The sequence below is a fragment of the Amblyomma mixtum genome, chromosome 2 (assembly GCF_055824585.1).
Source record: "Amblyomma mixtum isolate Tamu chromosome 2, ASM5582458v1, whole genome shotgun sequence".
Taxonomy (NCBI): Eukaryota; Metazoa; Arthropoda; class Arachnida; order Ixodida; family Ixodidae; genus Amblyomma; species Amblyomma mixtum.
The window spans coordinates 103985482-104005994 of NC_143013.1; the positions used below are offsets into that span (position 1 = coordinate 103985482).

Below are 20513 nucleotides of genomic sequence, written 5' to 3' on the forward strand. Positions count from 1 at the left end.
GGATCTTTTCACGGATTGTTCGATCACAGCCGACCGCAACGGTGGCTTCTCTTAGACACTGGACACCTACGCTATCATGTTAAAAACAGCACAGGAGATTCTTGTGAGATTACTATACAGTACATTGAAGTCATTTCTCCGCATTTTAATGAGCAAGCAACGTAAAGGTAAAACCAGCATCTGCGCGCTGCCGCCTGCGGCACTGCCTGTAGAACTCAGGTCATGAGAAATCCTAAAGAAAAGATCATTAAACACCCTGAAGTCCCTGGATTGGGCGTCAGAAGCGTAAATATAGCAGGTCTCGCTGTAAAAAGACTGAAATCGCGACAACTGTCGCGCTGCTAACCGGAGTCACAAAGACAAACAGGTCCACCCGCGACTGCATCCCTTGGGTGCTGCCTTGTTCATTGGGGAACAAAACTTGAGAAGCGGTTGTGAAGAGAACAGCTGATGCCGATGTCTCTGCGTACACTCACAGAGCACGTAGGAGAAATTCGAAACCATGGCCATCGGCGTCGCCGTATGCCTTTCCCGTCGTCGATACGAAACATACTTGTTTCATATCAACTAGGACCTCCCTCAACCCTAGTACCCTCGAGATTCTTATCTTGCCAACGTTGATGTCTGGGTTGGCACTGCAGCTTTAAAAAATATGTTCAATTTCCTCTTAAAACTTAAGAAACGTTTTGCATAAATTCTCATCCTGGAGATATTTCCTTTTTTGCGCGTTTTCCAAGACTGCCTTCTCTTGTTGCAAGCAGTAAAATTATGAAGGCAACCCTTTTTTGGATTTTACTTTTCAGATATTGATGAAGCTATATAGTTCGCTTCTATTCAATAAGGCGTGCGCCTTCGCCACAACATTTCTAATGCAGTGGTCCTCAAGGCAAGAAATGGCGCCGTAATCACATTGCCAAATGTGATGGCGTCCTAACTATCGCCCTGTAAATCGTCTTTAGAATACTTTGCATCTAAGGAGAATCACCTGGATTGCATCCCTGCATAAGTTGCTTTAAACGCCTCGCATGTGGACTGCAAACATTTGGAGAAAGTATGACATATAACCATCCCCTTCTGTTAATTCTCACTGCAGGACATCTTAGAGCTGATTTGACTTTCTACAAGCCAAACGAAACAGCCATTGTCGCTGGCTGGGGGGCTATAGACAAAAGTGCGAAGACACCATCTGATGATCTGAAACAGCTTGAAACGCAAATCGGCTTCAAAGCCGACTGTTCGAAAAAAGGCACTCACTACTACGCCCGGTATATGATGTGCGCCAAATCGGAAAAAGGTAAGCGACTGCGCCATTGCATTCTGTCTCGGTTTTACAGCGTTTCTTTGTGGTTTTGTTTGCGCCCTTCTCCTTTGAACAGAGTTGGCACAAAGATTTGGGCTGCTCTTTTCGAGGGCACTGTATAGTCTGCTCAAAAAAGTGCACCGCGCGTTCTAGGGACTAAAATAAACTTAACTTTACAAAACTTTCTTGAACAAAACTTAGACATTTTCTCGTCATTTTTCCCCCATAAGCTGTCTTGGTCTCCGAAAACTTTTGAAGCGTTGAAAAAAAAAGCATGTAGGGAAGACAGGAAAACAAGAATATATATATGGCCGCCGCAGTGGCTCAGTGGTTATGGCGCTCGGCTGCTGACCCGAAGGACGCGGGTTCGATCCCGGCCGCGGCGGTTGAATTTCTTTGGAGGAGAAATTCTAGAGGCCTGAGTACTGTGCGATCTCAGTGTACGTTAAAGGACCTCAGGTGGTCGAAATTTCCGGAGCCCTTCACTACGGCATCCCTCATAGCCTGAGTTGCTTTGGGACGTTAAACCCGAATAAACCAACCCATTGGTTACAGCTGGTGCGGTGCTCCTCTGAACTTACCCGTACTTCCGCCCATTGGTTGCAGCTTGCACAGCTCTTCTCTTAACTAATCCGAGCTTACCCGTGTTACTCCGAGGCTTCGCACAAAATTATGGCAGAGTTTCTCCCTTTTAAGCAGTGCGTTGGCATCAAAGAGTTATTAAGGTGGACAAAGCTAGCCAAAGTAAAGCTAAATAAGCTGGCGCAACTTTCAGGCAATGGGGTGCGGCATAAAGGTAAACCATCAAGTGGAAAAGATCATCCTTAATGTACATTCCGCTTACGCAGTTCGTGTCGTCTGACCATCTGAGTCTGTGAGTGTTTTCTGTTTTGCTTAGGTGAAGCGTGCGCAGGAGACAGCGGCGGGCCGCTCATGAAAGGCGTGCCCGGTGAGGAGACCGTATGGACGCAGGTGGGTCGCCTTCAATGTGCGATTTAAAAGGTCTCTTGAGCAAACGTGCACTTTTGCCTTCTGTTGAGACTTACTTATCAGTGCCCCAAGCGTGCTGAGAGCCACAGGCACTTCGGACAATGAGCCAGTCATATGGTACTACGCTGGGTGTTTCCTTCTAAGACCTCTAAGGCGCCAGCAGTTTGCCAAAAGCGCCTGGTCAGAAAAAAAGAGGAGAGCGCTTGCAAATACGCCCGACGCACATTTTCATCCAGCATAGCAGTGCATTTTTGTTAACATCAAGCTCGACAGCCAGAAGACGTCTATTGTAAACGCTTGCGTATGGGAAACACCGCCGCGCCTAACGCGCCTTCCTGTGATGATCCGTCGGTGCGACTTTAGAAGCTACTAGTGAGCCCTCCGCCGCCTGTAGTCATCGACGTTATATATGTGAGACCCCAAATATTTGATTAGAACAAGGGTGGTTTCGGCTTGGGATTCGCCTTGACCTCGGACGTGGGCAAAATTTTCAGCTCCAAAACTATTCATGAAACATGTACGGTGTCCTTCGTGGTCAGTGGTTGCCATCTTGTAGATGCTAATGAGATGTTACCGTTTAGAAAGCGTGAGTTACCTATGCAACCCCCGAGGATATTCCTAAACCCATTATCCTGCCATGTCAAAGCTGCATTTCAGGACAATTTCATTCTCTTTTCGGTGCAGGTTGCTACCTACCTTTGAGACCAAACTTATTGCATTTCAGGCAGTAGTTCTGGTTGTTTATATGGTGTACGTACTTGTGCCGTAAAACTTGCCCTTCTTCGCATTAGTTCAATTTATTATAGTCCTAACTTATGAGTTTGCTACTGCTTATGTTAGAGCCACCCAGGGCCGAAAATATTCATAAACAAAATGAAACTTTGTGACCTGGGGACTTTTGGCATGAGAACGTGAAGTGTCCCATACTCTGAAAATCTTCGCGAACTGATGAATTTGGGTGTGGCATTGTTTTCCTAGCGACATTAAAACTCACTCCATCATCGCCTTTTTCTAGAGAGGCAGCTGGCAGACGTGCGCAGTGCAAAGACTTTCCCAAGTCTTTCCCAGTCGCAACACAACTGTCAGCAATGCGCAGTATTCCAGGTTCTTATAACGCCTGACATTTAAAATGTAAACAATGTTGCTAATTTGCTATTCCCTTTGCTGCTCTTAATGCTGCTACTCCCATATTACAAATCTATTCCACCTTGGGGGGTTCCCCTAAACATTTGACAAATGTTGCTAAATATTGAATTACGCTATTATGGTTTCATGGAGAAACGGTGCGTGACAATGCGACTTAATTACGTTGGCTCTACCTGTTTACAGATTGGCATCGTGAGCTGGGCACCACATGGCAGATGCGAAAACAATTCCTACACCTACTACACCAAGGTGTCATACTATGTGCCCTGGATCATGCAACACATTGGTGCTGGCAGTACAGTGCTAGCCGACAAAACTGACCCAATACAAGATGAAGTTCTAAGCAACAAGCAATTCGAAGGAAGTGCCACAGGACGAATATTGCACACAGGTATCGTGCTAATGCACTCTTTATTTCATATAAAAAGAGAGAATGATACATCACATCATAACGAATAGGGTAAATTTCAGCGCTAAGAAAACCTTTGAAGGACAATAGGACGAAACGTTTGGAGTTCTGTGTTGAAATAATTGAGCCAGTACTAATACTGTCGACCGATATGATGCGTGTTTTATTATCTCGCAGGCGCTGGGTATTTCGGATTAATTAGGAGAGAGGCGACATAAATGGCAGTAGTTCATGCCATTGCCAGGGTGCCTTGATAAAAAACAGTCATGGGCATTATCGAAGATACACATACCTTCGATAGTATTTTTCAACTCAATTTGTGTATCGGTACTCGGTACCGCTTGCCAGAAATTAAAGTTTCGCAGCATCGGCATCGAAAATGCATTATCGGTATATCGTCTATTTTAATGATACTCGATACACAAAAATGAAGTGCGCCACAGATTTTCAGGTTGCTGCGAGTGATACTTTGTGCCGGCGGCGCTCGGTCAGCCGGCAGCTAACTGAAAAAATGGCTCACTGGTTTAGCGTTGCTAAGCTCGAAATATTGTGCGAAAGTACAGGTTTTGCAGATATATACCACCGCCGCGTACCCGAAAGCGTAATTTACGTGTTCACTGACCCAGGCAACTAGATATGCGCTTCTTGACGGTTAGTTATTATTACATGGGTTGGCAAAAAAATGTAAGACTCTCGCCTTTATGCTTAGGGGCTTAGAAAGTATTTGTTGTTTACTCTATGAGCATGATGAAGAGCACGCGCCCTTCTACATGCGGATCATTTAGGTCATTAGCGCTAGCAGCATCAAATGCAGCAACTGACGCATTCCTTTCATCTATAGGATAAAGATTAAAAAAAGCCGTAGTTCTGAAGATGCCCTAGTAAAAGTTAGGTTTCTTAACAATACCTCGATGACCTTTGAGCCGACACGGGTATGCTTCACTCTAATCAGTTGATAACATTTCGCGGTGCAACAAACACATAGTATGTGGTTATTCTTTGAGAAAGGAGAAAACCTCCCGCATAAATTAGCGAAACAACTGCGGTACCAGTATTGCCACAAGAAATGAATAAAAAAGCAATAAAAACATTTAAAAACACAGGAATAGCATCCCCGCAAGAAGATACACAATGATGTTCTTTGTTAGAGAAAAAAAGACGACTGTTTGTATCAAGTAATGAACGGTGAGCAATTAATGGTGGAGGGTTGGCCATTGCAGTATTTAATTGCTGCAAATCTAAGTCTATTAAGAGAAGTTAGCGCGTACTTTTGGTCGCAGAAAGTTGTTGTGTAGAGAAAAAAGCGTGATATTAGAATTTTTCAGGCTGGTTTACCGATAATATAAAGCAAATTGTATTAAAGACGAAACGAATTACAGTGATTCCCAAGTTATATTTTATTAGCAAATTAATCGGAAGAATATGTGGTTCATTCAAAAGTGGAGTGACATGAATAATATGATGAATATTTTCGTGAATCGGACAGCTTGATTTTGTGTGTGTTCAAGAGGAGATAGATGAATCTGATACGTAAGCCCTCAGAACTAATACAGTAATTGAGATCACTGTGGATGTAGGCATAATAAAAAAGCGTTACTGGCGTAGAGGTGCTGAAGTAATTATGAGCGTTTGTAGAATACGTAAGCCATATGCAGTCTTTCGTTTAATTTGTGTAATAGGAACAGTCAACTTCCAAAATGTGTCAAGTTCTACACGAAGGAACGTACAGTGATCACTGGGACAAATTTCTTGAAAGTTGATGAAAATTAGTTACGTTGTCTCGATTCTTTTTTCGCGAACTAAAACCGTGTACTTAGTCTTGGAAGGTGTATTTACCAGCTTAATATTTTGGCACTATATATTTAAATTAGGTAATTCTTCCTTTAGTGCGTCAGTTAATGCGTTGATGCTATCGTGAGACGTAAACACAGTTGTGTCATCTGAGTACAAAAGACACTTTGGTGACGAAGAAAGGCATGAAGGTAAATCTTCAGTGAATATTAAAAATAGAAGAGGACCGAGTATGGGAACTTGAGGAACACCTATATTAACGATCTTTGATTCGAAATGAACATATCCTATGGCCATTACTTGCTCGGTTCAGTTGGTAACGTCGGAGTATTTCTAGGGCGGCGCTGGTTAAGCCATTTGAAGGAAGTTTGCTGAAAAGAATGTCAAGATCAATGGTGTAGAATGCTATAGTGAAGTCTATAAACACGGATTCAACTAGTTTTCCTTGATCAATTTTCACTTTGAATTTAACAGTAAGCGCTATTAAGGCCATGTGAGTAGAATACCCTGGGCGAAAACCAAACTACCTAGGTGAAAATAGATTAAATTTGTGGAAGCAGTTGGAGAGAAGAATGAATATGGCCGTTTAGTTAGTTTTAAGGGTATTGTTCGTTCTTTTTAGATAGCGGGATAATTTTGCTGTTTTAATTCCTTGGAAAGGTAACCAGCTTGAAAATTAAAATTACTATCCGAGTAAAGATATCGGTGATCAGTTCAATAACTTCAGTAATATGATGCATATGGGCGTTATCGATGCCGCAAGTAGTAGGTTTTAGATTAAGAATATATGCGCGCACTTCTTATGATAAGGCATGCGGAAGGAAAAACGAATGTGGAACGTGGAGACGACTATGAACATGTGTCGATGCTGCTATCTGAGGTGAATCGGCAAAGAAAGTGTGAATGCATGCCGGTGAATGCTATACCGCCATAAGGTATTCCTGCATTGCTAGATGCTTTATTAAGAAATGAATTTAAAATTAGCACTGTCTTTCGATGTTGTTACCTGCTTCGAAGATACAATTTTCAATGAAGTTCCTTTTTGCGCGTTTTAGTGGTTTATGAAGCACATTTGAATATTTGCTGTCATTCAATGTAGAGCTGAATGGTTGATTCTTACTTTGGTGGTACAGGTTTTCATACCTGCGTAGGCTGCTTAGCGAAAATTGAGTTATCTTCAGGATCAAGCAATTACAGAGATATGAGGGGCTGAGAATAGCAGTCACGTGGTATGCCTTGCTCTGTGCTCACCTGCGCTGCCCTAGCTTCTTTGCGCCACATTCCTACTTGGTCGAGAATGAGAAATTAAGAAAACGCCTGCTGCTATTTGCCGTGAATGCTTCACTCGCAGTTAGTAATGCACTATAGTTCCTAAAGCACGTTGTCGGCTGCAATGGCCTCTTCCAGGAGCACATGCCTGCAATGGAGAGCTTGGAAATCACTTTCGTAGAGAAGACTACGTGGATAACAATTTTTTTAGAAAATAGTAAATATCACTTGTGCTGATCTAATACAAACTCAGCGTACAACGACCACAATGCTCCTGGCCGTCAGGGTCGTTATAAGTGAACTCGACTGTAGTCCTTGCATTGGGAGGATTCAGACGATAATTGCACTTTGCAAAACTGCAGTGCTACTTGTGATATTTTCGTCGACCACGTAGCTCTTCATTCCTTACTGCATATGCATTACCATACTCCATGGCAACATTTCTTGGCAGTTGAGGGGAGGCTACAGAGCCAAAACGCTCTTTCTTTCCATGCAGCTCAATATAACCCCACTGGCAGATATTGGAGTTTTCACTTAAAACTCAGAAGATTTTCAAGATTCATTATTTTAACAGATTTCTAACAAAATTTTCAACTTTAAAGCTGAAAGCCAGGGTAAAACCAGTTTTCTTTATTGCAACAAGTTTTCTAGGCATGGCTAGTTACAATAACCTTCCATAGATGGCGACAGCTACTCCAGCAACGCAGTGGAGCTGCCGCGGATAGAGCAACGCGTCAGGCGGCCAAACCTTCTGTGGAGGCGCCGAAATAGTTTGCGTAATGAAAATTTACGAACAATCCGCCCTCGTAGCCTTCGCTTCATTCCCAAGAAAAGCTGTCGCTGAGTTTAGTGTCACCATACGAAACTGGCAGAGTCGATCTGTAGCCTCGGAAAGTGAGACCTCCACCCTCTTCCAGAAGCACTAGACATTTCCCTTCACCAGCTCTCTAGCTAAAGGGCTGCCCACCCACCCTGACTCTCGATCCACTTCCCCACCTCAACCCCGCCACCTTCTACCTCCAGAAGGCCTCCATGCCCTAAAAGTCTATGAAGCAGAGGAACGAAATACTGACTGCGGAATCGAATTCGAACAGCAGGAGGACAGCCAGCTGCCCTCCAGAAGCACCACCCCCAGCCCCTTTCCTCCCGTCCTCCCGTCCTCCAGCATGTTCTAAAACGACACGTCTCATCTATCCGTCTTCGCTCACCTTCACCTTCGAGATTAAATCTGTCGCGTGTGTGAAGGCTCAGATTACAGCAAAAAACTAATAAGATTAAAACTATCAAAGTAGTCGTCGAAAGTAAAACCAACTCCATTCGCAGAAATGTCGCATCCAATGACTCACCGTCCATGTAACGTTTTACCTTTTGACACTCCTTTTGTGTCTAGAGACTCGCCTCGACTCTACACCTAACGCCGAGCGCTCTAGGAACGCTAGCAAGCTTAACAAGGTCATACGTACACAGCCGGACGGGGCCCCAGGCGCTCAAAAGGCCAGACGCCTCAACCTGGTCATCCCTACCACGAGGACCATCGTATACTTCGTATTTGACCAGTCGGCCAGGATAGGATCTTCAAACTTCCGAAAGGGAGTAAACCTAGCTAAGGCCATAACAGAAAAGGTAAGTGATGCAGTAAATTACCTATTTCACCCAGCAGAGTGTGACTAGGTGCACCGTCAGCGTCAAAGGAAACACGAACATAACACTTCAGACAATAAGCCTTAAAATCAGTAATATTCACAGATGTAGACGAAATGCAGGCTGTGTTCGCTGAAAGGAACGTTACGACAACAGCAGCTAGATATTGTTGTCCGCAAAGTTCTACCTTTCAGCTTCATGAGGCTGTGCTGACGCTGCCTCTGCAGCAGTTGGCGTAGATACTTGGTGCTCAGAAATTTCGAAGAGGCGAGAAATGATTTTCAAACTTGTGAAGTGAAAGATGACGTCGATGCAATTGTGGGCTTAAAAATGCCTTGTAGCGGTGGGCATGAAGCCTAGAATCAGAGATTACCTTATAAAAAATAACGATTACACAACTTACAATGCGAGCTATCGTCGCTAGCTAGTCAATATTGTGCATTTGCAGTTGTTGCATTTACTTACGATATTGCTGCCAAACGTGACTTTACGATACTGTTTTTTTTTTGTCTAGTGAGGACAACCGAAGTGCTTTGTGGTGCTACACATGTATTGCCCACTGCTTCAGCATCTTGTGTGCCACCTGTGTGGTCAGCATCCCTTGAGCCTTTGTTCTGTGTTAGACAAGCTGCAAGCTTTTGCCTGCGGCCTCACGTATACGCAGAGTGTGCTGATCCCGATACCGCGCCTGGGAAGCATGGATGTCCCTCCTGCAACGCGTCTGAGGAGCACATCGCTGCTGGGGGCTACATGTAACTGCGGCGGTTACTATTGCACTCGCGCGTAGGACGCTGCGTCATTAACTGCAGGATGTTTTCATATGAGGCACATTTGAGCGCTTTTTGCAGAGTTTCTTTTTCTTTTTTGAAGTCCGCGCGGCACCCGATGCCTACGAATACAACACGAGAAACGGGTTACTTTCTCGGGTGGTCAAGAGATCGCGGATATTCGGCACTAACAGCCGCCGCTCAGCACGGAGGCGGCGTAGAATCGTTTTGACAGCTAGCGTAGGAAAAGGAGGGATTCACGTCTTCATCGTTTAGTTAAGAAAACAGGCGACGATGGAGGTACTTGTTTGATGTCTTGCATTTTCTATTTCATAAACGTGCGCTTACCATTACCAGGAATTCAGGACAAGCGCTTCTAGTTTCTCGGCTGCCGCCACTTGGCAAATGGCTTTGAACATTAAAAAATAGCGCTTTGATATGGGGATGTTTAAATTTCACTGATATCGCACCGCAAAAGCGCCCGTGTGCTGTGCAATGTCAGTGCACGTTAAAGATCCCCAGGTGGTCGAAATTAATTCTGAGCAATCCACTGCCGCAACTCTTTCGGACTTCTATCACTCCCACCTCCCTCCCTTTTCTTACGGCGCGCTTCAGGTGTCCGCCGAGATGTGAGACAATTACTGCGCCATTTCCTTTGCAATTCAAACTTTTTCAACTTTTCATCACCCGTACGTACGAAAAAAATAAAAAAGAATGGCCGAGAGGCTGCACAACTGAACGAGATAGGTAGCTAAGATTAGTATCGCTGGCTGGGTGCTTTTTTCAAACCTGGTAGCGAGTGACACTGAAATGCGGCATTAATTTTATAGCAGGAAATACCAGCTGTATCAAGGAAGCCCGCCAATAACTTTTAAAACTAGGACCTTTGAGGTAAATAGAAGCTCTGGCTTTGAAAAGTGTTGTCTTTGGCAAAAATGACATGTTTACTATCGAGTGATGCTAACCTCTCAGTTTAGCTTGACTTGGAATTACGCTTTAATATCCCTTTAAAGTCGTTTTAGAGCAATGGCTGTAACAAATCTTTGACGTTCTCTGAAGCTTTCACGGCTATTTCACTGTTAGAAAGCCCTAAAGCGGATATTTCTGTCGCGCTATCAGGTGAACGTGACTACGGATGGAAACCGCGTCGGAGCCATCGTCTTCAATAGGAACGCCAAGCTCGTCGTGGATCCCATGGTATCAACGAGTACTGCTGAGGTCTTGGACAAACTTGCTGGAATTCAGTACAGGCGTGAGTTTGCTTGATATATACCAACTTTCAGTGTGGCTGCATAAAATATGAAGCTGCGAGTCACGACTTTTCTCCCTCTCTGCTCTGTCGTTGTTGATGTTGTTCTCCTTGATGTTGATGCGGAGTCGTAGAGGGCGGGTCTCGTGAGTGACCCTGGGGACGTGCTTCGCTACTGGTGAGTTTAGACAGGTGTGCTGGTCTTCGGATGGTGAGGCACTTGGAAGGCTTTCTTCAAGAAATTATTTATTACAAATGTATATACAACTTATTTACATATGCCGAGTGATTTAGGCCTCTCCACTTTAACTAAAAATAAAAACTTCAAAACTTCCACGACTCCGGACCACCGCTGGCCACCACACGGCCAACCCGTCCGGCCGCCGCTCAACTCGCGTCTCCAACTCTACGCTTTCGGCCCCTGGACCACCACCGGCCACACACGACCGATCTGTCCGGCTGCCACACACCCAACCTCGGCGCTCTCCTTCGCGCGCACCCATCTCGTCACATTCGCGCCAAAACTCCATCCTCCGCCAATAAACAATCCTCCCGCCAAAACTTACTTTTTAGCCAATAGACGACTTTCCCGCCGTCGTTTAGAAGTAAAAGGTCACAAGGCAAAAGACAAGTAAACAATATAAAACACACACCTCGCTGTAAGCAGCCATGGCTAACTAAAAGCTATTACAACAGAAGGAAACAAACACCATTCAAAACACACGCTCCACTGTTAGCCGCTCTGGCCAGCTAGCAAGAACGAAAACAAGAACAACGCCAGTCCCCCCCCCCCCCCCCCCCCCAGCCGTCCTGTCGTCGTCTCGGGTTTCGGACCGACTTCCTAGAAGCCACCATTCCCCACTCGCTTGGGCTGAGAAGCGCGACCCTCGCACGCTACGCCGTTTTAAGTCCTTCTCCTTTTGTCTGCGCATTCCCCTGCTCCCCTTCGGCGACACTCCTCACACTTTACCACGACGCACGCTAGCTGCGGCGTGACACCTCCCCCCTTGTTCTCAATTCTTTCCCCGACCCTTTTTTTTTTTCGCCAGTTCCGAACAAAGCATGCTTCTCCTTTAGGCTGCCTCAAGCCGCCGCCTCTCTCTCTAGTGCGAGAAAGCACTAAATCTTCCCGTCGAGACACACCCTGAGATACACTCCAAAAAAGAATACAGGCATCCAAGTACATGAAAGCAAGGTACACTTCTACACACCCCACCATACGCCACAAGATTACATGTTTCAAGCGAAGGTTAATGATACAAAAAGCATGCATGCAAATAAAAAGGAAAGCAACCACAACAACAGTCCACCAAGGCGAGCCTCGAACATCGCTGCTCTCATGTTCCGTGCTCAGGGGTTGCTTCTGCTTGACCAGTTCATTATGGTCATTCACTGTCACCAAGCAGTCAATCTCACTCGCCAACTCCTCTGTCACTGTGCTCAATATGGCAACGCGTGAGCCCCCCCGATCGACTCTCAGCGGCACATACGCGAGCTCAGCCTCACTCTGGTGCCCGACGGCTCCCTTCAATGCCACTTTGCCTTGTGTATCTGCCGTTTCCTGCGGCAGCAGTGACCTCCTGACGACTGAGACGTCCGCGCCCGAATCCAGTAGCGCCAAAATGACCGATTCGCCCGAACAGAGGGAAATATCGCCCACCTGATGTGTCTCAGCCCGCTGAGTGCTCGCTGTTGGCTCCTGATCCTGCCTCAGAATCTCAGCGTCATGAGTGTTCACCTCTATCACTGTGGCGGTAATTCTCCTTGCCTCTGTCTCTTGGCACTCCACGTCCATATGCCCTAAACGGCTACAGCGGTAACAGAAAGGCGACGCGGTGTTCTTTCCCCTATCCTGCTCCCTTTCCCTGCCGGCAGAATGCCCCTCCGTAGCAACGTTACGAACACCTGTATCTCTGTTTCCGCTCGTTACTTCTGCTTCACGACACTCTCTAGCCAGGTGACCTGGTCGGCCACAACGGTAACACTGGCGTGCCGTCGTATGTGCTTTAAATGACGCATACTTCACCTCCCTGTGTTCTTCCCTGTGAAGTGGCAACGCCCCAGCCACCTCCTCTCTTCTACATCCTTCACCACTGCCCGTATTCATGCGCAGAACGCCAGCCCCCAATGATTTCCCTTCTGACAGATCAGCTGTGCCTCGTCTGCGTAATTTCTCTATCTCGTATTCAATTTTGGCCCTCTCTAACCTCATCTTTTCAATTTCCAATCTCATTAGCATAATAGCTCCAGGTTGGCCTCTTTCCGTGCTTGGCACGCTCATTCCCCCAGTCGTGCTACTATCCATCTCTGGCGACAGTAGTTTACTCTTTCCCCCCGTAAGCATAAAGCACAAAGTTTGAGAGCAGCGCTGTTCGCTCACCTTTTTTCTTTCGCTGCCTTCTCTTCAAAGATCGTCAATCAAACCAAGTTCGAAAGTTCTCTCACAATGAACTTCACGCTGATACGCCACAAGTCTCGTTACGAAACGCCGCCGCACTCTCAATCCCCTTCAATTTAAGTCCGTCCTGCTTTCTCCTCTGTTGGTGTCCACGATTCCTCTTCCCACCTACACTGGTGTCGAAGCTGCGATGATCGTCGAAGATCCGTCTGCTGTCTCTTGTGCCTTCTTTCTTCTTTCTTGACGTCCGGTTTTCGACTTCTCTTCGCCACCCAAGGGCAAACGTTCCTTGTGAGCTCACCAAATCGACATCTTCTCAACCTGAGTTGCCTCTTTCTTCCTCGTTCCCGTCGCAAAGCAGCGGTCCCTTGCGAATCCTGTCGGCTGCGCCAGTCACGACTTTTCTCCCTCTCTGCTCTGTCGTTGTTGATGTTGTTCTCCTTGATGTTGATGCGGAGTCGTAGAGGGCGGGTCTCGTGAGTGACCCTGGGGACGTGCTTCGCTACTGGTGAGTTTAGACAGGTGTGCTGGTCTTCGGATGGTGAGGCACTTGGAAGGCTTTCTTCAAGAAATTATTTATTACAAATGTATATACAACTTATTTACATATGCCGAGTGATTTAGGCCTCTCCACTTTAACTAAAAATAAAAACTTCAAAACTTCCACGACTCCGGACCACCGCTGGCCACCACACGGCCAACCCGTCCGGCCGCCGCTCAACTCGCGTCTCCAACTCTACGCTTTCGGCCCCTGGACCACCACCGGCCACACACGACCGATCTGTCCGGCTGCCACACACCCAACCTCGGCGCTCTCCTTCGCGCGCACCCATCTCGTCACATTCGCGCCAAAACTCCATCCTCCGCCAATAAACAATCCTCCCGCCAAAACTTACTTTTTAGCCAATAGACGACTTTCCCGCCGTCGTTTAGAAGTAAAAGGTCACAAGGCAAATGACAAGTAAACAATATAAAACACACACCTCGCTGTAAGCAGCCATGGCTAACTAAAAGCTATTACAACAGAAGGAAACAAACACCATTCAAAACACACGCTCCACTGTTAGCCGCTCTGGCCAGCTAGCAAGAACGAAAACAAGAACAACGCCAGTCCCCCCCCCCCCCAGCCGTCCTGTCGTCGTCTCGGGTTTCGGACCGACTTCCTAGAAGCCACCATTCCCCACTCGCTTGGGCTGAGAAGCGCGACCCTCGCACGCTACGCCGTTTTAAGTCCTTCTCCTTTTGTCTGCGCATTCCCCTGCTCCCCTTCGGCGACACTCCTCACACTTTACCACGACGCACGCTAGCTGCGGCGTGACACTGCGTTTAAATTACAAGAGCGAATTCCATGAGCGGCAGAGTTTGGGGTGGTTGGTTATATGGTGATTGCAGATGCTCTGGAGCGCTCGGTGTTTCTGTGTCATCTACAGTTTGAATACTTTTGCTGTGGTGGCAGCGCTACCATCACTCCCCGTAAATGGGACGTCTGGCCATACAAGGGTTCTATAAACAGCAGGAATTTGTGACCAGCAGGAGCTGTCTGCTGTCCAGTGATGTCACTGAGCAGACTGGGGTACTTTCGTCTATCCCCATCGAAAGACTGCTGTGGAGGTTAGAATCCTATCTCGTGACCTTTGGGACAACCCCTTGGGATGTCTAGCGAGTGGCAATATGCGTAAATACAGAGAAATGGAGCCTTATGTTTCGACATCCCGTCCCGATGATGAAATTATCAAGAGCTACCAGGTATGATGATTTAGAATCGTTAATGCATAAAGTAAATCATAGTGCCCTTCTCTTGTGGGTGATTTTATTGCGAATGTAAAGAAACAGACAGTAGAGAAGGCAATAGAAAGTTATGTATAGGTTCTATGCTTACGGGAAGAGAATAAAGGGCAGGTTTTGCAGAAATATTACTTTATGACATAAAGAATAAACAGCGCTAAAGACGAGGATGTAGAGCAAACAGGACGAGCGCTGATGATTTGATGAATCAGGTAGCCACGAACCTAAGAGAGGAGCTTCTGGACGCGCTTGCGCCATAAAAATCTACCATTACCATCAGAGGAGCTTCTGCAATGCTCACAAAGACCAAAGTTGATGGCGGTGCTAACCACTTCATTAGATTAAGAGCCTTGCGCTCCCCGAACCAACTGCTCTTATTGCCTTAGCTGTTAGCAACGTCCGCTGAAGCAGCTGTGGTTGGACGTCTAGGCTTGAGCTGGGCAGCACGCCTTCCCGCTGCTCAGGTTTTGGGCTTGGGATTTTCGGTGCGGCCTGCATGCTTTGTAAGCCCATGTATTGTGATGCGGCGTGGGGTGTTCCCCGCATGCCGAGCATGAGATTGGTACAATGTGGGGTGTCGCCTGACGTGTGGGTATGTTTTCGTGTGTAGCTGCCTTATTACCTCATTACCTTCCAGGTCACGTTCTTTTAAGGGTCCACTCTGCTTCTCATTATGACAATGGAAACTTTGGACAGCATGTCAAGCTAGGCTTTTCGGACATGACATGTTTAGACTGCGACGGTCACACCTCTTTTGGTCAAGAAAGTCGCCTATAACGCTTAGCGCTGTTAGGAAAAGCGCTCCCACGTTAATCCCTATAGCCAAGACGAATAAATGGCGATGGTTGTTCAACTGTTGTTCAAGGCTCCTTGCTCTGGAACCTTGCTAAGACTGCCACGAAATTGCGGGTTTTACTGGTGAAATCTGGCTGCATCGACATCAAATGGACATACTGAACGCAGGAACGTGCACACAGAAACACAGAAATCACACATCGCAAGGCTAAGCGAACGGCTGAAGGTTTTCTTTGGAGTGATCGACACCTATGTGTTATTTGTCGAAAGCACAAGTATACATATATATATATATATATATATATATATATATATATATATATATATATATATATATATATATATATATATATTTATATATTTATATTCAGTATATTTATATTTAGCACGAGTATATTTAGAAAGCACTCAGTATATTTATCGGTAAAATTACCAGTATATTTCTTTTTTATCAGTAGAGCTCCTTTAGAGCCTTCGAAGCGTGCTACTCGGCTACGTGTTTGGGATGGGGCATCTCTTTGCCAATGAGTGCTATGGGCGAAGAGCTGACACCCATGCTCCTGTTATTTTCTACTGCAAGCGCCTTCACTTCGTGCAGGTATTTCTATAGTGTCGTTGAAAACTCCAGACACACCTTCGGCAATTGCAAGTGCGGGTTACCTGAGTTCTCTTATCTCATTTATGATGCATACTTACTCGAAGAATCATTTGAAGGTCGTCTCGTTTGCTTGGTATCCTTTCGATACATGTCAATGCTGCACCGTAGAAGACAACATCCCGATATTGCGCAGACTATGATTTCTGTGGCACTTTGCACAGCTGGTTTTGTATCACTTTTCTTCATTTACCTTGAGGCAGATATACTAGTCAGCTCTCATGCAAAGAACACTGCCATCACTCCGATTCATGCCGCCAGCTTCCTATAGTTGTCGTTCAATCTATAAATGCAGGACCGAACGGGAAAAAAACTTGTTGCGCCTTTTTCCGGGTTGTGCCCATTGTGGTATAAGGTGTTTGCAAAACCTTTATAGTCTTCTTAACAAGCCTCATAAGAACGGCCCACAGACATTTAACCTAGCAACCGCTTTGAATGAAATTTATATTCTGCACTTCTAAGCATTACGTTTCGTTTGTTGAGCGCAGGACCTCCTCAGGACACCCACTTCTGAGCCGTCTTGGCATATATGTTTGTTTCTCTTCGTTTTAATCATCACAATCACATTACATGGACTGCTGTTGAGATGTCTTGACTGGCCTCTAGCACACGTGGTCCTTGACTAAATGTAGAAAGAGATAATGCAGCATAAATAGGTAATACTTAAGTAGTTCGGAAGCGAAAAACAGCTCTGAAGGTTGTTTTTTTTTGTCAGTCTAAACTTTGTCCGTGCATTCCTCTTTTACCTTTTAATATTTTTTCACAATACTGCGGGCCCGGTTGGCACGAGCAGGAGATGCATAAAACACAAATCACAACATCAGGTGAAATGATGCATCGCACTGCATGCGACATATAGCAGCGTGAAATAGAAAATATCGTAGAGCAAAGAAAAATATCTATGAAAACTGAACCTCCGAGCGTAGAAAAGTAATTGCATGTCTAATGAAGCAAGTATATTGTTGAGCCTGTTAAAATCAGGAGAGCGAAAAAAAAAAATCAGCAAGCGACTTCTAATCGGATTTTATTTCAGCGAGGAAACTGTGCTCAAATGCGCTTGCCCTAGCGAAAAGAGGCTCTTAAGAGAGTTCCCTGTCATAATTTGTCTTTCTCGTTGTAAAGTACTTATGGATTGAAGGAGAAGTAATATTAAGCTTACCTGTCAGGATTCTTTGCTGTTGAGAATTTGTCATCCGCATACCTCTGTACTGTTCGTAATTCTTCCATCAAAAGCACCTATATAGCGGCCATGCAAGTGCGTGGTGACTGGCCAGCCGATGAGTGCGTCTCGCTATCGATGGAACAGCGCACCTAATATGCTGGGAGCAACAAAAAAAATGAGGGGGCACTTTGGCTCTCTACAGTGCTGCAAGGCGAAGGCGCTTCCTGGCGCACTGTTTTTTTTTACTTTTTCATAATTTATTTATATTTTCGTTTCCTCTTATTTTTTTAGGTTTTCGTTTTTTCTTATTTTTATTTTTATATTACATTTTATTTATGAAACTCATGCATTCGCTAGATGCGCCTTTATTCATGCTTCAACCCTGAGCCTTCGTGGCGGAGTGGTAGCGTCTACACTTCAAATGCAAAAGGCCCTGGTTCGATTCCCAGCTTCGACACAGTCTTGTTTTTTAAGTAGTGACCCCGAAACGCGGTCACATTTTGCTAGCATTCCTTGGTCACGACAGTATCAGGCATTAAAGGCTTTCGCCTTAAAAACTGGGCAGTATCCGTTTTGCAGTCCCGTACAGTGCACAGCACAAGCAGCAGTATCGCTCTGAAGTTAAAAACGTGCTCAAATTGCTGTTTCAGCGCGAAAGACGTTTGTCAACGCTGCTCTGTTAAAGATGCATTGCAGTATCTCCGTGGCTGAAGTGCGCCTTGGGAAGAAGCCAAGATTCCTTGTCTTCCTTTTTATAGACGGTAAGTGAATTCCTGATTTCGTTTGAGGGCAGTCACAGAAAGTATGTTTCAGATTTATTAGGTTTTCTACAACGATATGATGCAACAGGAAATTTCTTTCTGATCTTCCTCCTGAGGCAGGTGCAAGTTCAGAGAAATCGTGCCGTTGAATCGTTGCTGATGGCGTTCCTCGACTCCTAACTGGAATTGAGCCTTACCCCGCAAAACATGAACGAAGTATGTCTTGAAGAAATACTAAAAACTTTTTGTTCCGTTTTCACGGAAAAAGCCTCAGTATGGTAGCTATGGAGCAGGGTTCACGAACACCTGCAGCCCTCAGGCCGCATTTGGCCCGCTCGCCCAAAGGATTTCGGCTACTTCTAAGTGAACCTCACTTGATCCTTCCTTGTAATCTGTAGCCTTAATAGATTCTAGAGCTCAGGTCTTTCCTAAAGCACCGCGATAGCTCAATGCCTTTGGCTCTTGGCTGCGGATTCCAAGTCCCTGGTTAGATCCTGGCCCGGGAGACTGTATTTCGAGGCAAGTGAAATAAACACCCATGTGCTCTGCGATGCCAGGGCACGTAAGGAACCATACATGGTTTAAATTAATCTGGATCCCGTGATCACCCACGTGTCGCTTGTGGGACGTTCTCCACAGTTATCAAACCTGGCGTTCCCGGCCTACGTAAGTTTGTTTGACCAGGCCCCAGGAGCATTTATTAATGGTAAAGTATTATAGGGCTCATCAGGAACGCTAATACCTAGCGGTGTTGAGCAAGAAACGTGTTACCAAGAGCTCATGACGTCACCATGGTATTGCTGGACGTCAGCAGTAGACTATAAGATTGCAATCGATGACCATAAGGAATGAAGGAAATGCACTGGACGAGGCAGTAGTATGACAGGAATAGTTAGAGATAGTTATAGTGATAGCAACAGTGGTAGTTTTGGAATGGCAATTGACGCAGCTAAATAATGATAATTGTCTTTAAAGACATTTTCAATGATAAAGACCTTTATGGTAAACGCCTTATGTCAAATGGTAAATGCCTGAAGGCAACGTGCAAAAGCATTTAAGTCAGAGGCTTTAGGGTAAAGAGTTTTGGGGCACAGGCCTTTAGGTCAGTGCATGCTTTCGCATTCACGACACCTAAGGACCTGACGTGCCCTCTGTAGCTTTTCACGACGCAAGAAAAAATAAACGGAAGACGTGAGAGTTTCTCTGACCAATACAATTCTTTAGAGGAGCTTCTGCCGTATTCCGTAAGACCTGTGTTTTAATTTATACGCATTTTGTGTCTTGGTACCTAATGCTTTATTATTTTTCTTTTAGTGAGTGAGTGAGTGAGTGAGTGAGTGAGTGAGTGAGTGCGCGAGTGAGTGAGGGAGTGAGTGAGTTATAATTTTATTGAGTTTCCGGCAGTTTTTTACGAGACCGGACCTAGGTCTCCACACGTGGGGACTTCGAGATATTGTTTCGCCATCGTCACGCGGGCCATCAGGGTGGCCCACAGTTGGTCGTTGCCTTCGGAAGACAATAGTTCGCCTATAAGGCCCGCACGCTGGATGAGCTTGAGACTTCTTCCACTTGACATGATGGCTTTCATAAGCCTTCTTAGTGGCTTTTCGGTCCTGCAATGTAACAGTTGCCAAAGAAAAAAAAAACATTATTCGAAACCACAAAGTGTCCGTTGAAACGTCCTCATTTAGTGCCAGCCTTTCACGAGACGACATAACTTTGCTGTTGTGGCTCGGGATAATTTGAAGTATTTCTCTCAACTGAAACAAGTTTTTGACCTGCATAAGTAGCATTCTTTTTCTTGGTCAATTTCTTTTCTCCTGAAAAGTGAGCTTAGCCTTAGGAACGCCCCAAATAAAGACTTCAGAGAAAATAAAATAAGGTTAGCTTCGTAGTGTGCACGATTTGTTACCTTAAAAAATGCTTGCCTCCAAGAAAGAGTTATATGCCATTCACATTGGAAGTGAACCTAGCACAGGCGAACTGAAAATGGAAATTCATACAGTCTTTCTTTTTATCCGTTTCCATATCAGAAATTGAAACAATGGGCATATGACCAAAGCAATATACAACGCATCTGCCGCACAGTACGGCTGCGTTTACCGTAACAAATCGCGGAAAGACGTGACTAGCTCAGTCGCGGCCTTAATGCATCTGTATGCGTCTCGACGGCAACTACTTCAGCCATTGCTGCCACGTGATTTGGCCGTAATACAATTGCGACGTCAATCGCAAGCATCAGTACGGTGATTTACCGATCGACCGATTCACTCGGTAATTCATCCTTTGAATGGGTGAGTGAGTGAGTTCCGTGACGCCTGATCCGATCAAAAGTAGGATCAACCAATTCACACCAGCAACGGAGCTGGGAGCTGGTGCCGCTGCGAACGTAGTA

General features: G+C 45.5%; 1 protein-coding gene across 2 annotated transcripts in view; it reads left to right on the forward strand.

The window, feature by feature from the left end:
• Positions 1 to 20513, forward strand: part of LOC149360361 (uncharacterized) — a 121541-nt gene that overhangs the window by 77643 nt on the left and 23385 nt on the right. For both annotated transcript variants that reach the window (XM_089572298.1, XM_089572299.1), the window contains exons 24-29: positions 1094 to 1294; positions 2199 to 2272; positions 3620 to 3827; positions 8296 to 8528; positions 10433 to 10565; positions 18008 to 18118. In XM_089572298.1, coding sequence (XP_089428424.1) covers positions 1094 to 1294; positions 2199 to 2272; positions 3620 to 3827; positions 8296 to 8528; positions 10433 to 10565; positions 18008 to 18118 — 960 coding nt within the window. The remainder of the gene's footprint in view (positions 1 to 1093; positions 1295 to 2198; positions 2273 to 3619; positions 3828 to 8295; positions 8529 to 10432; positions 10566 to 18007; positions 18119 to 20513) is intronic.